The sequence below is a fragment of the Ornithorhynchus anatinus genome, chromosome 3 (genome assembly GCF_004115215.2).
Source record: "Ornithorhynchus anatinus isolate Pmale09 chromosome 3, mOrnAna1.pri.v4, whole genome shotgun sequence".
NCBI classification, from domain to species: Eukaryota; Metazoa; Chordata; class Mammalia; order Monotremata; family Ornithorhynchidae; genus Ornithorhynchus; species Ornithorhynchus anatinus.
In genome coordinates, this window is record NC_041730.1 from 81,858,077 (window position 1) to 81,878,854 (window position 20,778).

General features: G+C 45.0%; 1 protein-coding gene across 2 annotated transcripts in view; it reads left to right on the top strand.

Moving 5' to 3' along the window:
* Window positions 1–282: 282 nt before the first annotated feature.
* WAPL (WAPL cohesin release factor) overlaps window positions 283–20,778 on the top strand; it is a 97,098-nt gene continuing 76,602 nt past the window's right edge. For both annotated transcript variants that reach the window (XM_029060073.2, XM_029060074.2), the window contains exons 1-2: window positions 283–350; window positions 4,637–5,160. In XM_029060073.2, coding sequence (XP_028915906.1) covers window positions 4,659–5,160 — 502 coding nt within the window. In that variant the 5' untranslated portion in view covers window positions 283–350; window positions 4,637–4,658. The remainder of the gene's footprint in view (window positions 351–4,636; window positions 5,161–20,778) is intronic.

The window sequence follows — 20,778 nt, forward strand, 5'->3', positions numbered from 1 at the left end:
GGATGGTGGCGGGCCCTCTCCGAACTCCAGCCCTGACCGCCCACCGCGGGCGGGAGCGGCGGCGGCCCGGCGGGGGCGCCTAGGCCGGCGGGGGGAGGGGGAGGCAGCCCGCTCGGAGGCCCCGCCGGGGAAGTCGCTGCTTCCCCCTCTTCCTCTTTTGCCACAGCCGAGGGGGCCGGAGTCGGCCTGGGCGCGTGGGCGGCCGCGCGAGCACTCCGGGCCGCCCCCCCCACCCCCCCCCCCCCGCCGGCCTCGCGCCAGCGCGCGCGCCCCTCCCGCGCGCGCGCCCGCCCGGCCGTTGGGGAGGCGAAGGGCGGCGTGGAGGCCGGAGCAACCCGCCCGCCGCTGAGGTGAGACACCCAAGGACCGACCCCCCCCCCCCTCCTCCCCATCCCCCCCCGGGGTCGGGCTCTTTAGGGGGGGACGGCGCCCCAACATGGGGTGGGAGGCCCGGGTTATTTCTCGCGCCCTCGATGGCGGCGCAGGGTGAGAGCTGGGGGCGCCGGCGGCTCGGTCGCTCCTTCCGGATGGCGGCCCCGGCCCGCTCCCCCGCCCTCTTTTCCTGCCCTCGCCGCCTCCCCCAGCCCCCCTTCCCCCCTCCCCCCCCCGGTGCGTGTGTGTGGGGGGTGTCCACTTTGGGGGGGGGGGCACACACGAGGACCGGCCCGTCCCCCCCCCCCGTCCCCCCCCCACCGGCCCGCGTCCCCGGCTTGGTCGCCCGCTCGGCCCGTCAGGTCGGGACCGGCCCCGGGAGAGTAAGGATCGTGACGGTATTTGTTCAGCGCTAACTGGGTGCCAAACACTGGGCTAAGCGCTGGGAGGGGGAGCCGAGGCGATCAAGTGGTCCCAGGGGGGCTCGCGGATTCGGTCCCCGGCCCGGATTAATAAATGATGGTATTTGTTCAGCGCTTGCTATGTGCCAAACCCTGGGCTAAGCGCCGGGAGGGGGAACCGAGGCGATCAGGTGGGCCCCGTCCCCCCGGCCCGCAATAGTAAACTAATAATAATAATTTATGGTATCGGTTTAGCGCTTATTATGTGCCAAGCACTGTGCTAAGCGCCGGGGAGGGAGCCGAGGCCATCAGGTGGTCCCAGGGGGGCTCACAGACTCGGTCCCCGGCCCGGAATAATAATGAAAATGATGGTATGGTTAAGCACTTACTATGTGCCCAGCACTGTTCTAAGCGCTGGGGGGGAAGAGCCCAGGCGATCAGGTGGGCCCCGTCCCCCCGACCCACAATAATAATAATAATTTGTGCTATTTGTTAAGCGCTAAGTATGTGCCAGACACTGTTCTAAGCGCTGGGGGTGAGGAGCCGAGGCGATCAGGTGGTCCCCGTCCCCCCGGCCCGGAATAATAATAATAATGGTATTTGTTAAGCGCTTACTATGTGCCAAACACTGTTCTAAGCGCTGGGGGGGGGAGCCAAGGCCATCAGGTGGTCCCAGGGGGGCTCACGGATTCGGTCCCCGTCCCACAGGCCCGGAATAATAATGATGATGATATTTGTTAAGCGCTTACTATGTGCCAAGCACTGTTCTAAGCGCTGGGGGGGAAGCCAAGGCGATCAGGTGGTCCCAGGGGGGCTCACGGGTTCGGTCCCCGTCCCCCCGGCCCGGTATAATAATAATGTTGGTATTTGTTGAGCGCTTACTATGTGCCAAACAGTGTTCTAAGCGCTGGGAGGGAGAGCCGAGGCGATCAGGTGGTCCCAGGGGGGCTCACGGATTCGGTCCCCGTCCTGCCGGCCCGGAAATAATTATAATAATGATGGTATTTAAGCGCTCACTATGTGCAAAACACTGTTCTCAGCGCTGGGGGGGAGCCGAGGCGATCAGGTAGTCCCCCGGGGGCTCACGGACTCGGTCCCCGTTTTCCAGAGGAGGGGACTGAGGCCCAGAGAAGGGAAGGGACTTGCCCAGGGTCACCCAGCAGACAAGCGGAGGAGCCGGGATTAATACTGATGGCATTTGTTAAGCGCTTGCTATGCGCCAAGCACTGTTCAAAGTGCTGGGAGGGATCTCAGGCGATCAGGTGGTCCCAGTGGGGCTCACAGACTCAGTCACCATTTTCCAGAGCGGGGAACTGAGGCCCAGAGAAGAGAAGGGGCTTACTTGCCCAGAGTCACCCAGCAGAGAGGCGGAGGAGTGGCCTTTCGAACCCATGACCTCCGACTCCCAAGCCCAGGCTCTGGCCACTGAGCCACGCTGCTACTCAGCGGACCCGGGAGGAGGGACGGACAGACGGGGCCGTGCCTCAGCAGCCCCAAGGGAGGCGCCACCCTAATAACCCGGCCGGGGGGCGGCCAAAAAGTACCCTCGCCCCGGGACCGAGCCTTCTCCCGCCTCCTGCCAGGACGCCCGTCGGCCTCCCCGGGAGTTTTGTGGCCTTTTTTTGGCCGGGCCGGGGAAGAGAGACCTGCCCCGGCCTGCCCCCGAGCCCCTTTCATTCGTTCAGTCGTATTTATTGAGCGCTTAGTATGCGCAGAGCACTGTACGAAGCGTTGGAAGGCCCAGTTCGGCAGCGGATAGGGACCCTCCCTGGCCAACGACGGGCTCACGGTCTAAAGGGGGGAGACGGACAGCAAAGTAAAAGAGAGCAAAACAAGTAGTCTGGCGACCCAAACTGTTAACCAGGTCGCCCAGCGGAAGGTCAGAGGTCGTGGGTTCTAATCCTGGCCCCGCCACTCGTCGGCCGTGTGACTTGGGGAGCGTCACTTGGCTCCCCCGGGCCTCGGGGCCCTCACCTGGAAAACGGGGATGAAGACTGTGAGCCCCACGTGGGACAACCTCCTCACCTTGCGTGGGTCCCCCAGCGCTTGGAACGGAGCTTCGCGCAGAGTAAAAGCTTAAAAAAGATCCTCCTGATAATAATAATAGGATCCACGTAGGAGGAGCCCAGACGGGGTTCGTGGACAACATCGGGGCGGCCCGTTTTCCTCGGACGGAGGGGAGAGGACCTTAATTTGACTGCCCGTCGTGGGGGCCAGTCGTCCTTTCGCCGGTTTCGAAGAGGGGAGATGGGGCGGGGGCGGCGTTCCTTTCGGTTCCCAACGAGGGAGACTAAGGGTCAAAGGCCAGACAAAACTAGCTTCCCCAAAGAAATGGATAGGCACATGCTACTGATCTATTTTTATTTTTATTTTCCCCCTTTTTGATACGGCTTGTTGAATTCCGGTCCGAAACAAGCGGCGGTCGTCGTGGCCAAAGTTGTCCTTAGTATCGCAGTTTATGGAAATTGCACTCATCGAAATGAAAGGAGAAAGCGCAGATCTTAATTTAAAGGAAGTTCCAAAGTGCAGTTTAAATGGAATTAATTATGGGGTTAAATTGTCCAGAAACCAAAGGGTTTGGCCGAAAAAAGTGAAATAGGTTCTGTTAAGGAAAGTAATGAACGCATCGTGAGAGATTTGAATGTCCTCCGAAGTAGATTTAGCCCATGTTGAAAGTCTTTGAAAACATTTTCGTTTTTTTTTTTTTTTTGAAGTACAGTATCGTGTCTGTCGAAGACTGCAGAATTTGCCCCCGTTTTGGTGGTCCAGAATTATTTTCCTTTTTTTTAGGGTATTAAGTGCTTACTGTGTGCCAGGCACTGGATTAAGCGCTGGGGTAGATAGAAGCTAATCAGGTTGTACATGCTCCCTGTCCCACGTGGGGCTCACAGCCTTAATCCCCATTTTACAGATGAGGTATCTGAGGCCCAGAGACGTTGTGAGTCACCCAGGGTCACGCAGCAGACGAGTGGTGGATCTGGGATTAGAAACCAGGTCTTTCTGACTCTTGGGCCTATGCTCTACCCACTAGACCACACTGTTCTCTTCTGTCTAGTGCCTGTCCAAATGGAGTCAAGAAAAGTGGTCGCTTGACACTTTTTTTAGTGTTTTTTGTGTTGGCCATCCATGAAATAGTGTGAAAATGTGCATATGCCCTACTTCTTCAGCTAGGAAAGCAGTATTTTTCAAATCAGACTAAATCAGACTGGAAACCAGACCTCAAGGTTTATTAAAAATTTTAGAGCGGCTGTAGAGTGAAAAATGTATGAAGATCTGTGTGTAAAGCAGACTTTGCTGTAGTTCCACAAGTAATAAAGTAATTATTCAGATGTGTAGGAAACTAAATGAATATCATTTGCAAATGCCAATCCTAGAATTTATTTGTATAGTATCCTTTAAAGTGATTTTAATTATGAGGAGAAATTGGATAGGAATGTTAGGTGAAATTATTGCCTGGGGTTTCAAACTTTGGCAGATTTTCAAATTAAGTGAATATATTCTATCTACACAGTGATATTCTGAAGACAAATTCCCTCGTTCATTTGGGCTTCCTTAAGAGCGTGATATTTTTTTCCCAGAATTCGTCCATTAGACTTTAACCCTTATTTCAGTTTTATCTATTGATTCAATCTGTTTTTCTAGTTTAACGGCGTTGGATAGCAATTGGGCTCCCCGGGATGTGATAGAAGTTAATTGTTTTAATAATGCATGTTTAACCACTAAAAAAGAAGATTTCCTTTTGTCCTGTTGCTCTAATGAGCCGTAGTGGAAAAAAAAAATCATTTAACCAAAATATTTTATGTGCCGTACTTTCAGCTGTACTAGAGAATTGGTGGTTATGTATTTTCTTAAACTTTCCACAGAGAATATGAAACTGGTGTCAAAATGACATCCCGATTTGGAAAAACCTATAGCAGGAAAGGGGGAAATGGCAGCTCCAAATTCGATGAAGTCTTTTCCAACAAACGGACCACCCTTAGCACAAAGTGGGGAGAAACCACCTTTATGGCCAAATTAGGACAGAAAAGGCCCAACTTCAAGCCAGATATCCCGGAAATTCCTAAGAAGCTCAAAGTGGAAGATGAGAATACAGAAGATCCATTTGGATTTGATAGCGATGAAGAGTCTCTGCCAGTTTCTTCAAGGAGTTTGGCCCCAGCTAAGAGTTCCTCCCAGTCAGAGCCTGGTGAAGCTGCTCAGCCTGAAAACCTCACTGCTGTACTTGAAGCTAATAGCAGAATTAGTCAGCCAATCGGTGGAGACAATATTGTGTCCAGCAAGTGCTTAGCTTTTGACAGTACTTTTCTCAATTTAAAAGAAAAGAGCACAAATAGAGTCTTAGAAGATGGTGAAAGCAAAAGCAGCACTACTAAATTCCTAACTGCAGGTAAGTTTTGATGAGCTTCCTTCCCTCTGTTTTTATTAAGCCTTCAGCATAGGCCGGTGTCTAATTCAGATGCACATTATTTACTCTATAAAATTGTGAATGCCTCAAACTTGAGTGTACCATTTTCCAACAGGACTCCATTTGACAGTGAAATGTTTTTTTACAAGTTCATTTTAAGGACATTAAAGTAGCGATTTCTTGTTTTCAAAGATTGTTTTTTTATAACCTAGGAATCCCTCTGCATCCCGATGTGGTATTTACAGTCTTGCCTTCTTCTTTGCCACAGGTTCGTGTTTGCTTGGGTCAAACATGGTCATGTATGTTTTCGGGTTAAGGTTTGTCATCGGGTAATAAAAAATTAAATCGCAAAGTAGAGAGCTGGATCAATGATTAGCCGTGTTCAATTCTGTCACCCAGGAAGGGTGGTAATTAGATGGAAAATCAGCCATAGGGATCTGTACTTTTTTGTTTGTTTTAGGCAAAGGGAATTGAAATTTAAAGGTGCCTTTGGGCGTTGCACAGTCGGGGTTTTTTTTTTCCCCAGGGTCCTGTTATCTTTCCCTTTCTTGGAAAGAGTGGAAGAACCCAGCTTCTGTAAAAGTTTAAAAAATAATCTCACAATAATGGCATTTTTTTCCCAGAAGGCCATTCTTACTGTAAATGAACCAAACTCTGAACTCCGAGGCACTCCTGCAGGCAGTTATCCTGATTGGAGTGAATGCAGGGGGCAGAAAATCTACCCCTACTTCTTGGTTGGGAGATCTGTGTTATGAAAGAGCTAATTTACCCATTTAAATCCAAATCTCAAAGGACTGACTGCCAGTGGAATTTAGGAAAAACAATATTAAAAAAAGTACCATCTAGGAGTTCAGATATACAATATGCCTTTCTTTCCTCTACAGTGGTATTTTTAAAGCTAGGGACAGGTCCCCCAGGGGTTGTTGTCACACTAAAACTCCAAATTACTTTTTGGAGTTGGCAGCAGTGAATTGAAAACTGCTTCCAAGACTGCGTCTACCTCTGCTCTTCTCTCGGATCTTAATCTAAATGAGAGCAGATGAAAAGTGGAAAATAGTTCATTTATTTTTATTTCACAAGGCCTTTGCTAGAAATTCATTTGCAAGTGTGAAAAATATTCCGGGTTTTCTTCTCTGGCATGTTGGATTGGTAACCAGTCTATTGCTGTCCCAGCTTTCATTAGCAAGTCAGTCAGCCGCAGAGGACTTTAAAGGATTTGAGACAATAAGAAGTTTGTTAATAACTTTTTTGAAGTGGAAAGATAAGTGATACAGGCTCTTCCCTCCTTGTCTCCTGTAAACCAACCTGAACTGGATGCAATTAGGTATCAAGATCAGTAGAAAAGGCATCTCCAACATACCGGCCAGCGTGTTCTCCCTCTTGGGAAGGAAATATTCTAAATTAATGAGTCTTTCATCTACATAGAGAAGCGGTTGAGTGTTTGGGGATTTTGGGGGTGGGAAATCTTTGAGATCCCAAGTCTCTTGTAAAGGGATCACTAATAAAGCCTAGATGAGTATCTGGTGGGAGAGGTGCAGAGAATTGGTTAAGGGAGCTAAGCAAGGAGATTGGTTGAGTGAACTGCTTAAAGCTAAGGTGGAGTTATAATGGTTTGTTGTTTTGGATACCTGTCTAATGGTAATTAACTGGATTGTCATTGTGACTTTCAAACTATGCTCTGAAAAAAAAAGATTATGAGAGGTTTTCGCTCATCATTAAATGAAATACGAGATTTGATGTTGAATAATTTATTAAACTAATATGTAAACGATTGAAAGATTATTCGCTTTCAAAAATAAACAACTGTAAGATTTGATTTGGATATTTAAAACTGCACACTGAAAAAGGATGGAGAGATTTTTCCTCTTTTAAACAAAATCCCGGAGTCAGTCCAAACATTTTAAACTACTCTCTGAAAAGTGAGTGAGACGTCACTTTTCAACCAAAATGAAATTTAAGATTTGATCATCATAAAACGCCATTTAAAAACAACTTAAACAAATATAGTTATTATAAGTATATTATTATTAGCCTCTTAAAGCACCTAAAAGGAATAACCCCTCAAATTGGGGCGTCAGGAGGATCACGTTAGTGATCTTGGGGCCTTGCCATGTTTATATTCTCCTCCTGCTATGAAGTGGAAAGCTGGTAGAAGAGGGGCTAGATTTAGATTTATGTAATGCTTTTCCCTGAGAAGTGCCCAAGGCATTGAACAATAAACTTTTAAAGCATAAACTAGCTGATGGGAGCGAAATTGTGAAAGAGGAACCGATTTGGAGAGGAAACCAGGGGAGAGAATCCAAGAACTAGCAAGAACACCCATAACACCTAAGTATTCAGAGTTCCCTCCAGAGTTTTAACAATTCAAGTCACTGATGCTAATAGAACGATGGTGGGTGGAGGGAGATGAGGAGTAGATTTTGTGATTCTTTTTTTTTTTTTCCTTTTTTTATCCAGGGCTTTCCCTGCCTCTTTCCATTTTATATGTGTCTTCACTTGTTCTCGCCATAGGCAAGGGTTTTTTTTGCTTCTAAATTTCTTTGTGTTCAGAGTTCTGGTGTAGGTGGATTTGGGTGACACAGAACACTCATCTTTTACATTGGGTCCTCCACTTTGTATTCTTTTTCTTCCCAGTTAGATAATATTGTTGGTGGTGAGAAGTACAAAGCAAAAGAAGTGGCACGTTTCCATCCCACAAGGGGCTTACCTTCCAGTGGAGGAGAGGGTAAAAAATTTTTTACAGAGTCATCCAGAGAAATAATCGAATGTACAGTTGGAAGAGACATCTGTGAAAGTGCCGAGGATGTGTATAAACCGGCTCATAAGTGCTGGAAAGATAGGTGGCTGTTGGATCTGCATTACTTGGAGTGGTGGGAATTATTTGGGGAAGGCTTGTTGACTTAGCGGTGGAACTGGTCCTCTGGTGCTGGAAGAGTATTCTTGATTTTAAGCAGGATCTCGTGACAGGCTTGCAGAGGTTCTCCTACATGCAGAATTTTAGTGCCAGTTAGTTTTGACTCTTGGGACCTGGAAAATCCTTGGGAGGCCATAAATGCCACCAACATTTTGAGACACCCCAAGGACATGAGTCTCTGTTCATTTGCAAATATATCTGTAGCTATATTTATATATGTATGTAAGTGAAAATATATCTATATGCATATATATATGTGTGTGTGTGTGGCTGTAGATTATATATAATCTATATCATTCCTCACATTTGCATCAAGTAAATTTTAGGAAGAAGACATAAGGTCACTTGGAATTGCCCAACTAAAAATAGTGGACATATGATCATTGATTTTGACATTCTATTAAGAATATTAATGATTGCTTTTTAAAAAGCTTGGTGGTGAAAAATTGCTGCCCAAAAGAAAGGTTGCATTTTAATTTTATTGATTTCCTTTCATCTGCACACAGAAGATATAAGAACCTAGGTCATGCTCAGGAAAATGGTCAGATTTAAGATACTTATTTTTTGCTTGCTAGGGTTGTGCTTCAAACAAGGACATTTAAATATTTTAAGTCATTTTTATTGAACCAGTGCTCATCCTTGTCTCTCTATCGATGCTCACTTGAACTGCTGGAATGATAATAGTTTAAAAGATATAAACCGCCGTCCGCTAAGTGATGAATTGATTCATTGTTTTAATTCTGCATGGATAAAATATATAAAGTTGTAGGTGTCACAAGTCATCGGGTAAGATTATTAATAGATTTTTTCTAATTAAAATTTTATAATTACAAGCTCAGCATAATGTTCTAGGGATAATTTAGTTTATTTGGTCAGTTGATGTTGGAAAAAATTGTTTGCCCATCACTAGACCTAAATCATCTATATGTAAGCTAGTAGGAGGTAAGCATTAATTAAGGAAGCTCCCCCCAAAACCCACCCATACGCGCTCCTTTTCCACTACGACCCAGCCTCCATAATCCCTTTTCTAACGCTAACGTACTCATGGTACCATGCTCTCGTCTCTGTCTCCACGAGCTTCTTACTCCTTCCCTCACCCACCATATTTGACAGACCACCTCTCTCCTCATCTTCGAAGCCCTACCAAAATTACATCTCCAAGAAGCCTTCCCTGACTAGTCTCCCAGCTCCCCTGAATAACAAATAATAACATTAATAACAAAAAAATAAAACACCATTATCATATTTAAGTTCTTATTTTGTCAGCAGTGGGGTAGATACAAGTGAATCCCACAGGAAGCTCACAGTCTAGATAGGAGGGAGGACAGGTAATGAAAGCCCATTTTACAGCAGAGGGAACTGAGGCACTGAGAAGTTGTCTTGCCCATGGTCACACAGCAGGCAGGTGGAGGAGCCAGGATTCAAAGCCAGGTCTTCTGATTCCCAGGCCCTTGCTCTTTCCATTTAGAACTATGTTGCTTCTCCACCCTATTTTTCCCTCTGCCTCACTTCTGCACTTAGTCCTTCCCTCTAAGCACCTAGGTACTCACTCCATCGCTACCACGCTTAGGCACGTCCTTCTAGAGAAGCAGCGTGGCTCAGTGGAAAGAGCACGGGCCCTGGAATCAGGACTCATGAGTTCGAATCCCAGCTCTGTCACTTGTCGGCTGTGTGACTGTGGGCAAGTCACTTAACTTCTCTGTGCCTCAGTTCCCTCATCTGTAAAATGGGGATTAAGACTGTGAGCCCCACGTGGGACAACCTGATTCCCCTATGTCTACCCCAGCGCTTAGAACAGTGCTCGGCACATAGTAAGCGCTTAACAAATACCAACATTATTATTATTACTCTGTTGCTTTTTCTACCGGTAATTCAAAACACTCGCCCCTTCTCTGCTTCCCTTTTTGACTGCCAGCTTCAACAGTTGACACTCCAGTGTGTTCTTTTCCACTGCTTTCAAACATGTTCATGTCTCCGCTGTCTAAATAAAAAAACAAAACAAAAAAAAGACCCCTCCCTTGATTCCAGGGCTCCCTCGAGATACCACCTCTTCTGTCTACCCTTTGTTTCCAAACTACTAGAGCGAGGTGTCTACACCTGCTGTCTCAAATTCCTCTCCAATTCTTTCCTTGATCCCCTCCAATCTGGATTCTGTCCTCTTCACTCCAGAGAAACCTCCCTCTCCAAGGTCACAGTTGATCTCCTTCTTGCCAAATCCAGTGGCCTCTACTCCATCCTGATCCTCCTTGACCTCTCAGCTGCTTTTGACACTGTCGACCATCCCCTTCTCGTGGAAACGTTGTCCAACCTCGGCTTCCCAGGGGCTGTCCTCTCCTGGTTCTCCTATGTCGCTGGTAGCTCATTCTCAGTCTCTTTCGTGGGCTCCTCCTCTGCCTCCCACCCCCTAACTGTGGGTATCCCTCAAGTTTCAGGTCAGGGTCGTCGTCTGTCTCCATCTTCAGCCACTCCTTCGGAGAACTCATTCGCTCCCATGGCTTAAACTACCACCTCTTGTGCTGACGATTCCCAAATCTACATCTCCAGCCCTGATCCGTCTCTCCGTCTGTGCAGTCTCGCATTCACTCCTGCCTTCAAGACATCGCTACTTGGTTGCCCTGCCATCACCTTAAACTCAACTTGTCTAAAACAGAACTCCTTATCTTCCCACTCAAACCCTGCCCTCCCACCGACTTTCCCCTCACTGTAGATAACACTACCATCCTTCCCCTCACTGTAGATAACACTACCATCCTTCCTGCCTCATAAGCCCGTAACCTTGGCGTTATCCTTGACTCCTCTCTCTCATTCACCCCGCATATTCAATCTATTGTACTGAGCACATACTATGTGCAGAGCACTGTATTAAACACTTAGGAGAGGACAGTACAACAGAATTAGCAGACACTTGCCCTATCCATAACGAGCTTACAGTTCTTTCGGTTTAGCCATCGCTAAAATCTGCCCTTTCCTCGCCATCCAAAATGCTACCATGTTAATGCAAGCATTTATCCTATCCTGCCTTGACTGCTATATCAGCCTCCTTGCTCACCTCCCTGCCTCCTGTCTCTCCCCACTCCAGTCCATACTTCACTCTGCTGACCGGGTCATTTTTCTACAGAAAACTTCAGTCCATGTTTCCCTACTGAAGAACCTCCAGGGCTTTCCCTTCCACCTCAGTAACAGATAGAAACGCTTTATCAACTTGAAAGCATTCAGTCACCTTGCCCCCTCCTTCCCCATGTCACTACTCTCCTACTACAACCCAGCCCTCTCTCTTCGCTCCTCGAATGCCAACCTACTCAGTGTACCTCATTCACCTGTCTCGCTGCCGACCTTTTGCCGACATCTTGCCTCTGGCCTAGAATGCCCCTCCCTTTTGATATCTGACACACAATTACTCTCCTCACTTTCAAAGCCTTACTAAAGGCATACCTTCAAAAAACCTTCCCTGACTAAGCTCTCGTGTCCTCTAAGCCCTTATGTCCTCTATACCTATTCCCTTCTGCGTCTCCCTGACTCGCTCCCTTTATTCACCACCCCTCCCCACCCCGAGCCGTACATATCCGTAATGTATTTATTTATTTGTGTCTGTTTCCCCCTCTAGACTCTTAAGTTCATTGTGGGCAGGTAGTGTGTCTGTGACCTCATTGTGTTGTACTCTCCCAAGCTCTTAGTACAGTTCTCTGCACACAGTAAGCACTCGATAAACACAATTGATAGTATGACATGTGTAAAGTAGTAAATTATTGATAAATTGTGACACTAAGATTCTCTCTTGTTAAAAAGGGATGGGATTTGTTTTAGGGCCTTGGTCACCTTCCACCTCAAGATGGCTTGCACTGTTTGCCTACCTACCTAGTGTGTTGTTTGGAAAGGCATTCACTTGATTCCTTAAATTCTCAGTGCATGTTTGCTTTCGTTTTTGGGTTTCACTTGGGAGCCAGTACAATTATTCCCCCATCATTTTACAAAATTAAATGGTATCCTATCACCATAAGAATTTACACTGCATTAAAATTTTATAAAAATATAGCAAGGCCAATTTTCATAAGCTCAATACAGTAGCTTGGTTAGAGAAGCAGCGTGGCTCAGTGGAAAAAGCCCGGGCTTGGGAGTCAGAGGTCATGGGTTCTAATCCTGGCTCCGCTGCTTGCCAGCTGTGTGACTTTGGGTAAGTCACTTAACTCCTCTGTGCCTCAGTTCCCTCATCTGTAAAATGGGGATGAAAACTGTGAGCCCCATGTGGGGCAACTGATTACCTTGTATCCCCCCAGTGCTTAGCACATAGTAAGCGCTCAACAAATACCACCATTACTATTATCTTCAATCATATTTTTTGAGTGCCAGTTGTATGCAGAGTACTGGGCTAGGTGCTTGGGAGAGTACAGTAGAATCAGTGAACATCCCTGCCCCCGATAAATTTCCAATTTAGTGGGAGAGACAGGCACTAAAGTATATTACTTGTGGGGTGGAGCTAAAAGAGTATATATGATATGTCCATAAGTACCTCAGGGGCTGTGAGTATGTAAGTGCTTACGTGGCATGAAAAGTGGGAGTTGGAAAATTAATAATAATTTTGATATTTATAAAGCACTTACTATGTGCTAAGCACTGTTCTAAGCGCTGGGGTAGATATAAGGTAATCAGGTTGTCGCCCGTGAGGCTCAGTCTTAATCCCCGTTTTACAGATGAGAGGTAGCTGAGGCACAGAGAAGTTAAAGTGGCTTGCCCAAAGTCACAGAGCAGATAAGTGGCGGAGCAAGGACTAGAACCCATGTCTTCTGAATCCCAAGCCTGTGCTCTTTCCACTAAACCACGATAGTTTTCTAAAGAGGGGAGATTAGAAATCAATAGGGAAGGCCTCCTTGAAGAGTTGTGATTTCAGAAGGACTTTGAGAGGGGCAGAGTTGAGGTCTTTTAGCTATGAGAGGGGAGGGAGCTCCATATGAGGGCAGGGGATGAGCTAGAGTTCGTGGACAGGAGACACGAGAACGTGACATGATGAATAGATGCATTTGAGCAGAAAAAAGAGTGAGTTGAAATGTGATGGAAGAGTGGATAGTCAGGAGAGTGCCTTGAAACCAACTGTCAGGTGTTTTTTGCGTAGTGCAACCACTGGAAGTTTTTGAAAAGTGAGGGAACATAAAGAATGTTTTAGAAAGCAGATTCTTGTAGTACAGTGAAGTATGGACTGGAGATTGGGGAGACTGGAAGCAAGGAGATTAGGAAGGAGGCTGTTGCAGTAGTCAAACTGGTAGAAGATAAGTGCCTGGACCAATATGCTGGTCATTTTGATGGAGATGAAGGTGGGGGAACCCAGGGAATATTGTAGGGGAAGAACCATTGAGATTTAGTGACGGACTGAATATGAAGTTGAAAAGTAGAGGATAATGTCACAGTTTCAAGCTTGTCAGTTGGGGAAAATGGTAGCATTGTCAACTGTGATAGGAAAATTAGGAGGAGGAGAGAATTTTGGCCAAAGAAGAGTTCAGATCTGGGCACATTGAGCTTGAAGTGTTGAAAAAGATCCTTGTAGAAATGTCCTGGAGACTGAAGGAAATGTAAGATTACAGAGAAGGATAGAGGAAAGGGCTACTGAGTTAGCTATGGGAGTCAGCCTCATAGAGGTGCAGATTCACCCAGTATCCTTTTCGCCTCCCCAGTTCCCTCTCACTCACCCATATTGACTGTCTCAAGAGGAGATCTCCTGCCTGTTTTGGTCTTCACATAAGCCAATGACCCTATCCCTTTGCATCTTATAAATTTGCTTGCCCCCATTCTGTTTTCCTCCTTGACTGCAATCTTTAACCCGCTCATTCTCTGAGAACTCCTGTTCTTATGCTTTCGAACATGTCCACTCCGCCTCCCTTCCTCCCCTCCAAAAGAACTCTCTTGACACCACTGCACTATCCAGTTATTGCCCCATCTCCTCTTTACAGTTTTGGTACAAGCTTCTGGAGCTGATTGTATAGACTCACAACTTTCACTTCCTTTCCTCTAACTTCTCTTGACCTGCTAGAGTCTGTCTCCTGCCCACTTGGTTCCTTTGAATTTGCTGTCTCCAAGATCATGTGATCTGTCTGTCAAATATAATGGATTCCACTCTATCCTAATCCTACATGACCTACCAGTTACCTTTGCCGCTGTGGAACATGCCCTTCTCTTGGAAGCCCTGAGAACCAAGAGAAACTTTGGTTTTCCTGAGACGTTAGTAATAATAGTATTTATTAAGCACTAAATTGTATTCAGGGCACAATATCGAGTGCTGGGAGAGAATACACAGTCCTCTCCTGATTCTGCTTCTTTCTCTGTGACCACTCAGTCTTTTTCTTCTGCTTTTCCTTTGCCTCCCACCCCCAACTGGGGAGTGCGGGGAGCTCTCAAGGCTAAATTCTTGGTCCCCTTCCTGTTTTTCTTCACTTGATGATCATTGCAGCCTCAGCCGCACAGTACTTATGCACATATTCTTATTCTCTCCTATTTCTCCTATCTGTAATTCATTTCAGTGTCTGTCTCCCCATCTAGACATTAAGATCTTGTGGATAAAGGTCATGTCTAACATCTCTATGGTATGGTACTCTCCCAGCTGCTTAGTATGGTGCTCTGAACACAGTCTGTGTTCAGTAAATAACACTGATTGATTAATCTACACCCACTCCCTTGGGAAGCTCATCCCGTCTCATGACTTCAACTGCTAACTCTACTTAGATGATTCCCAAATCTACCATATAGGCCCCACCCGTCTCCTTCTTTGCAGTCTTCCATCTCCTGTCTCCAGGATTTGATTACATGAATATTTCCCTGGCACTCCCCTTTCAACGTGTCCAAAACTGAACCCCTTATCTGCCCTTCCAAATCCTTTCCTCTTTTCTCATCACTACTGACACCAGCATTTTCCCCATCTCTCTCAAGCCTGCAGTCCTGACATTATCCTTGGCTCCTCTCTCTTCCAACGTCCTTATTCAGTCACTCACCACATCTTGTTGGTTCTTTCTTCGTGACATTGCCACAATCCACCCCTTTCTCTTTACCCAAACTGCTGCAGTGCTGGGCCAGTCACTTGTTACAGTCCAGCGTGATTACTGCATTAGCCTCCTTGTAGACCTTCATGCCTCCATTCCCTCCCCTCTCCAGTCTATACTTTATTCTGTGACTATACTATACTATATATATGGATGGATGCCCTGCAAAATTCCTTGTCAGATGTTTTACATATTAAGGATTTTGAATCTACGTGAATTAACATTAAAGTGTTTAGATATGATCAGGGTAATAGAAGGACCAAGGGAACTCAAATTTTAAGAAAATATTGGAGAGTTTATTAACTCAGTTAAATTTAGAGTTAGGAATTGAAGGCTTTTCAGTGGTATTTTTGGACTTATCTTTGTCAAATATATTAAAAAACGTTTGAGAGAGCTGATGGTTTTGTTCTTTAAGTTGATCTGTTTTAAAGATATCTGTTAGGGAATGTTCACTGGAGGCTTTATATATTATTCCAGAAAAACAGTTTTGTGTACTCCACGGAAATGTAATGTTCTACATTAACCACCTGTGCTGCCTAAAACGATGCTTACGGGGCTGCTAATGCCTAGGGAAATGTCTTAGCATCAAAGAGGAATGTGAAGTCAGTAGGTGTCATTTTCTTCACTCTAGTTCCAAAATTGACTATCGATGCCAGTTATCAATAGGTATAGAAAAGCTTATGTTTAACCAAAATATTTGCTGTTCAACAATAGTCAGTTTGTTGAACCTTGTTGCCAGGTGCCTTTATGTGCCCCTGGCTTCAAAACGAGGAGGCGTCTTTGCCCATTTGCCTGTTCTTAGAGGCCATACTTTTGTTCGCTGGAGAAGACAGAGAACGATGTCCACTTTAAAATGTGTAATCTAGTTAGAAAATTATTGACATGATGGATACTTTCAGAAAATTAGGTATTTTAAGAAGGGTAGATAATAATAATAATGATGGCATTTGTTAGGCGCTTACTATGTGCCAAGCACTGTTCTAAGCACTGGGGTGGATACAAGGTGATCAGATTGTCCCACGTGGGGCTCACAGTCTTAAGCCCCATTTTACAGATGAAGTAACTGAGGCCCAGAGAAGGTTAAGTGCCTTGCCCAAAATCACACAGCAGACAAGCGACGGAGAGCGGATTAGAACCCACAGCCTCTGACTCCCAAGCTCCAGCTCTTTCCACTGAGCCACGCCACTTCTCTAATGAGTGGAATGTGTGCTTAAACCCTGTTGTGCACAAAGCAGGTTTAAATTTTAATCTGTGAGCCTGTGACCTACCATAGCCACATTATGTACATCTTTGTAAATGGGCCTGAGCTTCCTTCACTACCAAAATACATTTTTAACGAAATCCCATCTTAAGTGTGTTCAGTGGGATTAAATTGGGGCAGAGTAAAAATTTCCATCCACCAGTGGTGTGATAAAATTGGATATAAGCCAAGAAATAAGCTAAACAATTGTTTGTAATGCTACTGTGATATATTGATGTAGGTAAGGAAAATCTCTCCATTCATTTTAGTGTGGCCTCCCCTACCTCAGTTAGAATGTGACTTTGAAAAGTTTTCCTCAGTGACTGACAGACTAAAGAAGACTTTTAAAATTTCACTTAAAGCTTAAAAAAAAAACTTTAGTCTGAAATGTTAGATCCAACTTAAAATGGAACTGAAGCAAACGATAACTATAGATACTAGTTCTACAGTGAGGTTCCACATTTGGAATTTCCCTTTTGTGGCCTAGCCTTTTTGAGCTTTGAACGCTCAGCCTTAAGTAGGCAGAAAGGAGAAGGTAATCTAACGAGGAAGGCATAAGAATTGCTTGAGGTTCTAGTTACTACAGAAAGTTCACATGTCTGAAAATGCTTGATTCTTTCATTATTTCAGGGTATTTGGAAGTTCAGATTATTCCTGTGCTGTTCATTTTCCTTGTCAGGAAAACTTTTACTTAGTAAGTGAAAGAACTTTCCTAGTGATTGTTCTATTTTTCTTAATATGTGACATCCTTTATCATCTTTTGTTTTCTCTGGACAATCATTCCTTAGGCATATCTGAAGCACCATTATAGCTGGGGTCTGCTGGAAGAAAATGTCAATTAGTTGTTTGAGGGGTGAGGGAACCCCATGCTAGCCGAGAGTTTTGAAACCAATGGTTAAGAGCTTTAATTTGGATATTTGTCATAATTGGGAGCCATTGAAGACTTTTGAGGAATGGAGTGATATAATTGATAGGGAGTTTTAGGAAGATGATTTGGCTGCTGTGTCTCAGGTAGACTGGAGTGAGGAGAGTCTGCAAATAGTAGTAGTTAGTCATGGCAGTGAACATTTGTATGAGGAGGGTTGCTGTGGAGTGCTTTGGTTTTGGTTTGAGTAGCCCTATGAAGTATTACATGACAGAGTTGCTAGGCAAGTTCCCTGCCCACCAGGAGCTTACAGTTTAGAGGGCGAGGCAGCAGTATTAAAGAAATTACAGATACGTACGTAAGTGCTGTGGGGCCGAGGCTGCTTTTTAGGTGGTTTTCTGTCATGTTGACCATTGTCGTGGAAGCATCTTGGCGGTGGGAGTTGGCATGCTGAGATGTACCAGAGCTGGAAATTCATGTTCTGTTCCATCCCAGTTCTCTTCATGCTTGCACTGTCTGAGTGGGACTGAAGATTTATAGCATTTAATTCTGCTGCTTGCATTTGTGGTGAACCAGAATGAGATTGGAAGACCTCACTTCTCGGTAATAACACTAGGGGTGTATAGGGGTTTTGCACGAAGTTTTGTCTCAGTGGGCTTTTGGGACTTGTAGTTACAGCCACCAACTGGAAAAACTACTCTCGGTGGAAAAGCCACTCATATATAGTAGCAGTCACTGCCATGGCCTACCTTCCTGATGCAGAATCCTTGAAATGAGGGAGTGGGGGGTTTTCACCTGATACCCAAGTCGGCTAGGTTGTCGTGTGCCAACCTAACCTCTCCTTGGAATTGGTAACCAAGTGGTAGTCTTCCCTATGCAGGATACTGCTGATACGATCAGAAGTGAAGGTGTATGATTTCCCTCTTCCCCTCATCTTGTCCCTTCACTTGACCCTGCTGAAGTGTTCCAAGGATTTAAGAAGCTTGAGAACCATTGCTTAACACCGAGTTGTAACACTGAAATGTATGTCCCCGTTGAATGATACCTCATTTGAGAAGTAACCAATTTTACTCGTGCTTTTTCTGGTTCTTATCTACATATCATTATGGGCTAAAGTTAAAATTGCATGTTTGGGGAAATAAAAACAGCATTCTTGCACCAGGTGGTGATTTTTTGCTTCTAATGATGGTTTGTCCAGCTTAAATTAGGGTTTGCCGATTAAAAAAATTAGAAGTAAATGTTAAACAAATGTTACTGAAGATTGACATTACATTTTATTAAATGTTCCAAAATATAGATTGCGAGAAACTGAAGGCTTTTGAGATTTTCCGAGCCATAGTTATTTTGTTGCACGTTATAAAATTTGGGTTTTCCACAGTAGTGGTAATAGAATTTATTTAGCACCTACTGTGTGCAAGCACTGCAAGGTGCTAGAGGAGAAAACATGGAAGTGAATTGCATTCCTGACCCTCAGGGGTGTCAGAATCTTAAAATGAGGTGTGTTTGTGTAGGGGTAGGGTTAGGAATTAACAAGAGCCACATAAGGAAGAAGAAACAAATACAAACATGAAAGTGGAGAGGGTGACCAACAAGCCAGGTGGTTAAGGGGGACTGACTGGGGCCTCACCATGTGTCCTCTCAGGGTCATCTTGAGGCCAGTCCTAACCAAAGCCTTCCCCATTGATCTGCATTTTTTTGAGGCCTATTCCCACTGCTTTCATCCCTCATGGCCCTGAAGGGTGGGTCTGGACTGAAGGCCCTGGATGCTGCGGTGGGAGAATGAGCAGGGAGGCAAGGGTTGTCAGTAGTGTGGGTGCCAGTCTGGAGAAACGGGAGACTGAGGGTATGTACTTCTGCAGCTTGAGTCCCTCGCTTATCTTGGAGAGGAAAAAGTGAAACGTGGAAGCTGAAAGCCAAAGTCATTGGCCTTCTTAATTTAATAATTTTAACTTGGATGGAGTGAGAGTATTGTGAAGCGGGGAGACCAACTTGAAAGATACTGTATCATCCTTTTTCATAGCTGACCAAAGAAATTAAAAACCTAGGGGATCATCAGCCCAGTGCAGCACTTTGATATTTTTGTAGTCTTAAGGGTATGCCTTTCAAGTCATTATAAACCTGTTTGTTTTCTGAGGGGTTTTTTTCCATTTCTGGGTTTCTGCTTTATTTCTATATGCACATATGTGCATACATTTATGTTGATCTGCTTCTAAATTTTTTTTTCATTTCCCTCACCCAAATTTTTTTTTGTAACTTGTCAGGGAAACTGGGTCAGATTATCATCACGTGGGGTATTTTTTTCAGTTCAAGTTAACAAACTAGAGATCAGCAAATCATTGGAACAGAATTACACCTGAAAGTTCCAGAGAAACTCAGGGAGGTTGGAGAACAAATAGAGTGGATAACCCATTATTACAAACTGCTGTTGTACCAGGGGACTGTCAGATAACCATTTGGGAAAGCTGGGAATTGTAGACCAGTAGTTGTGGTAAATTGGTAGAATTTATGTTCTGATGAATACTTCAAACAAAGCCTTTTGGGGAAGACAACATACCATATGTCACTCCACTCATCTGAAGCTGTTTTAAGGGGTCAGTAAGCCTGTGGATTGAGGAGATGCAGTGAACATAATACACTTAGATTTTTCAGGAGGCCTTCAACGTGGTTTATACCAGAACCGTAGGAAAAACTGTAATCATGGGGTTAATGAAGTTATTGTCAATTGTTAAATCTGTCCAGTGCAACGCAACAGTGCCATGAGTTTGCACATGACGGTAATATCAGAAAAGCTGAGTTTGTTCACCTTTATCCCTGCTGCTAAGTGTAGTTTGCTGTGGTACTTATTAAAGCACTTAATATGTGCTAAGCGTTGTTCATAGATAAGAAAACTGAAGCACAGATAGGTTAAGTGACTTGCCCAAGATCACAGCATGGCAAACCTGAATTTAGAACGGCCTCCTAATTGCCAAGACGTCATGCTCTTTTCAGGGGGCCACACGATCTTCCTTCTGAGCAGTGCATTTTAGGAAGAACATAATAGCAGAATTGAAGTTTACAAAATCGTGAACTTGGAATTATTCTCCATCAACCATCTGGATGAGTGGGTACCCACTCACCATCCACCAGTATATTGGCATCTTTGTGAAGAGGACTGGCTAGGCATTTAGAACCAGAAACTTAAAAGTAAAATACGTAATCCCCGCCCTCAGGGAGCATATAGTGAGCTGTCAAAAAGTGAACCCAAGTTGCCAAGTAAGTTAGAATAAGTGCAGAAATACAGATGATAAAAGCAAAACAAAATGCAATTGAAAAATAGGTGTCCACATGAGCTGAGTTCTGGATGATGGGTTGACATGTCTAGGAAGGTGGAGATTAATCAGGGACTGCCTTTTGGTGAAAGAGATCTTTTAGGAAGCCTTTGGAGGGATATGGTTTGATCATTTTGAATGGGGTAAAGAGTTGGATATAAAGGGAAAGTTGTGATCAGTGAGCTAAAATGAGAGAATCATGATTGAAGAACAGTTAGATAAGCTGGGGATACTAGCATTGTATGAGCTGT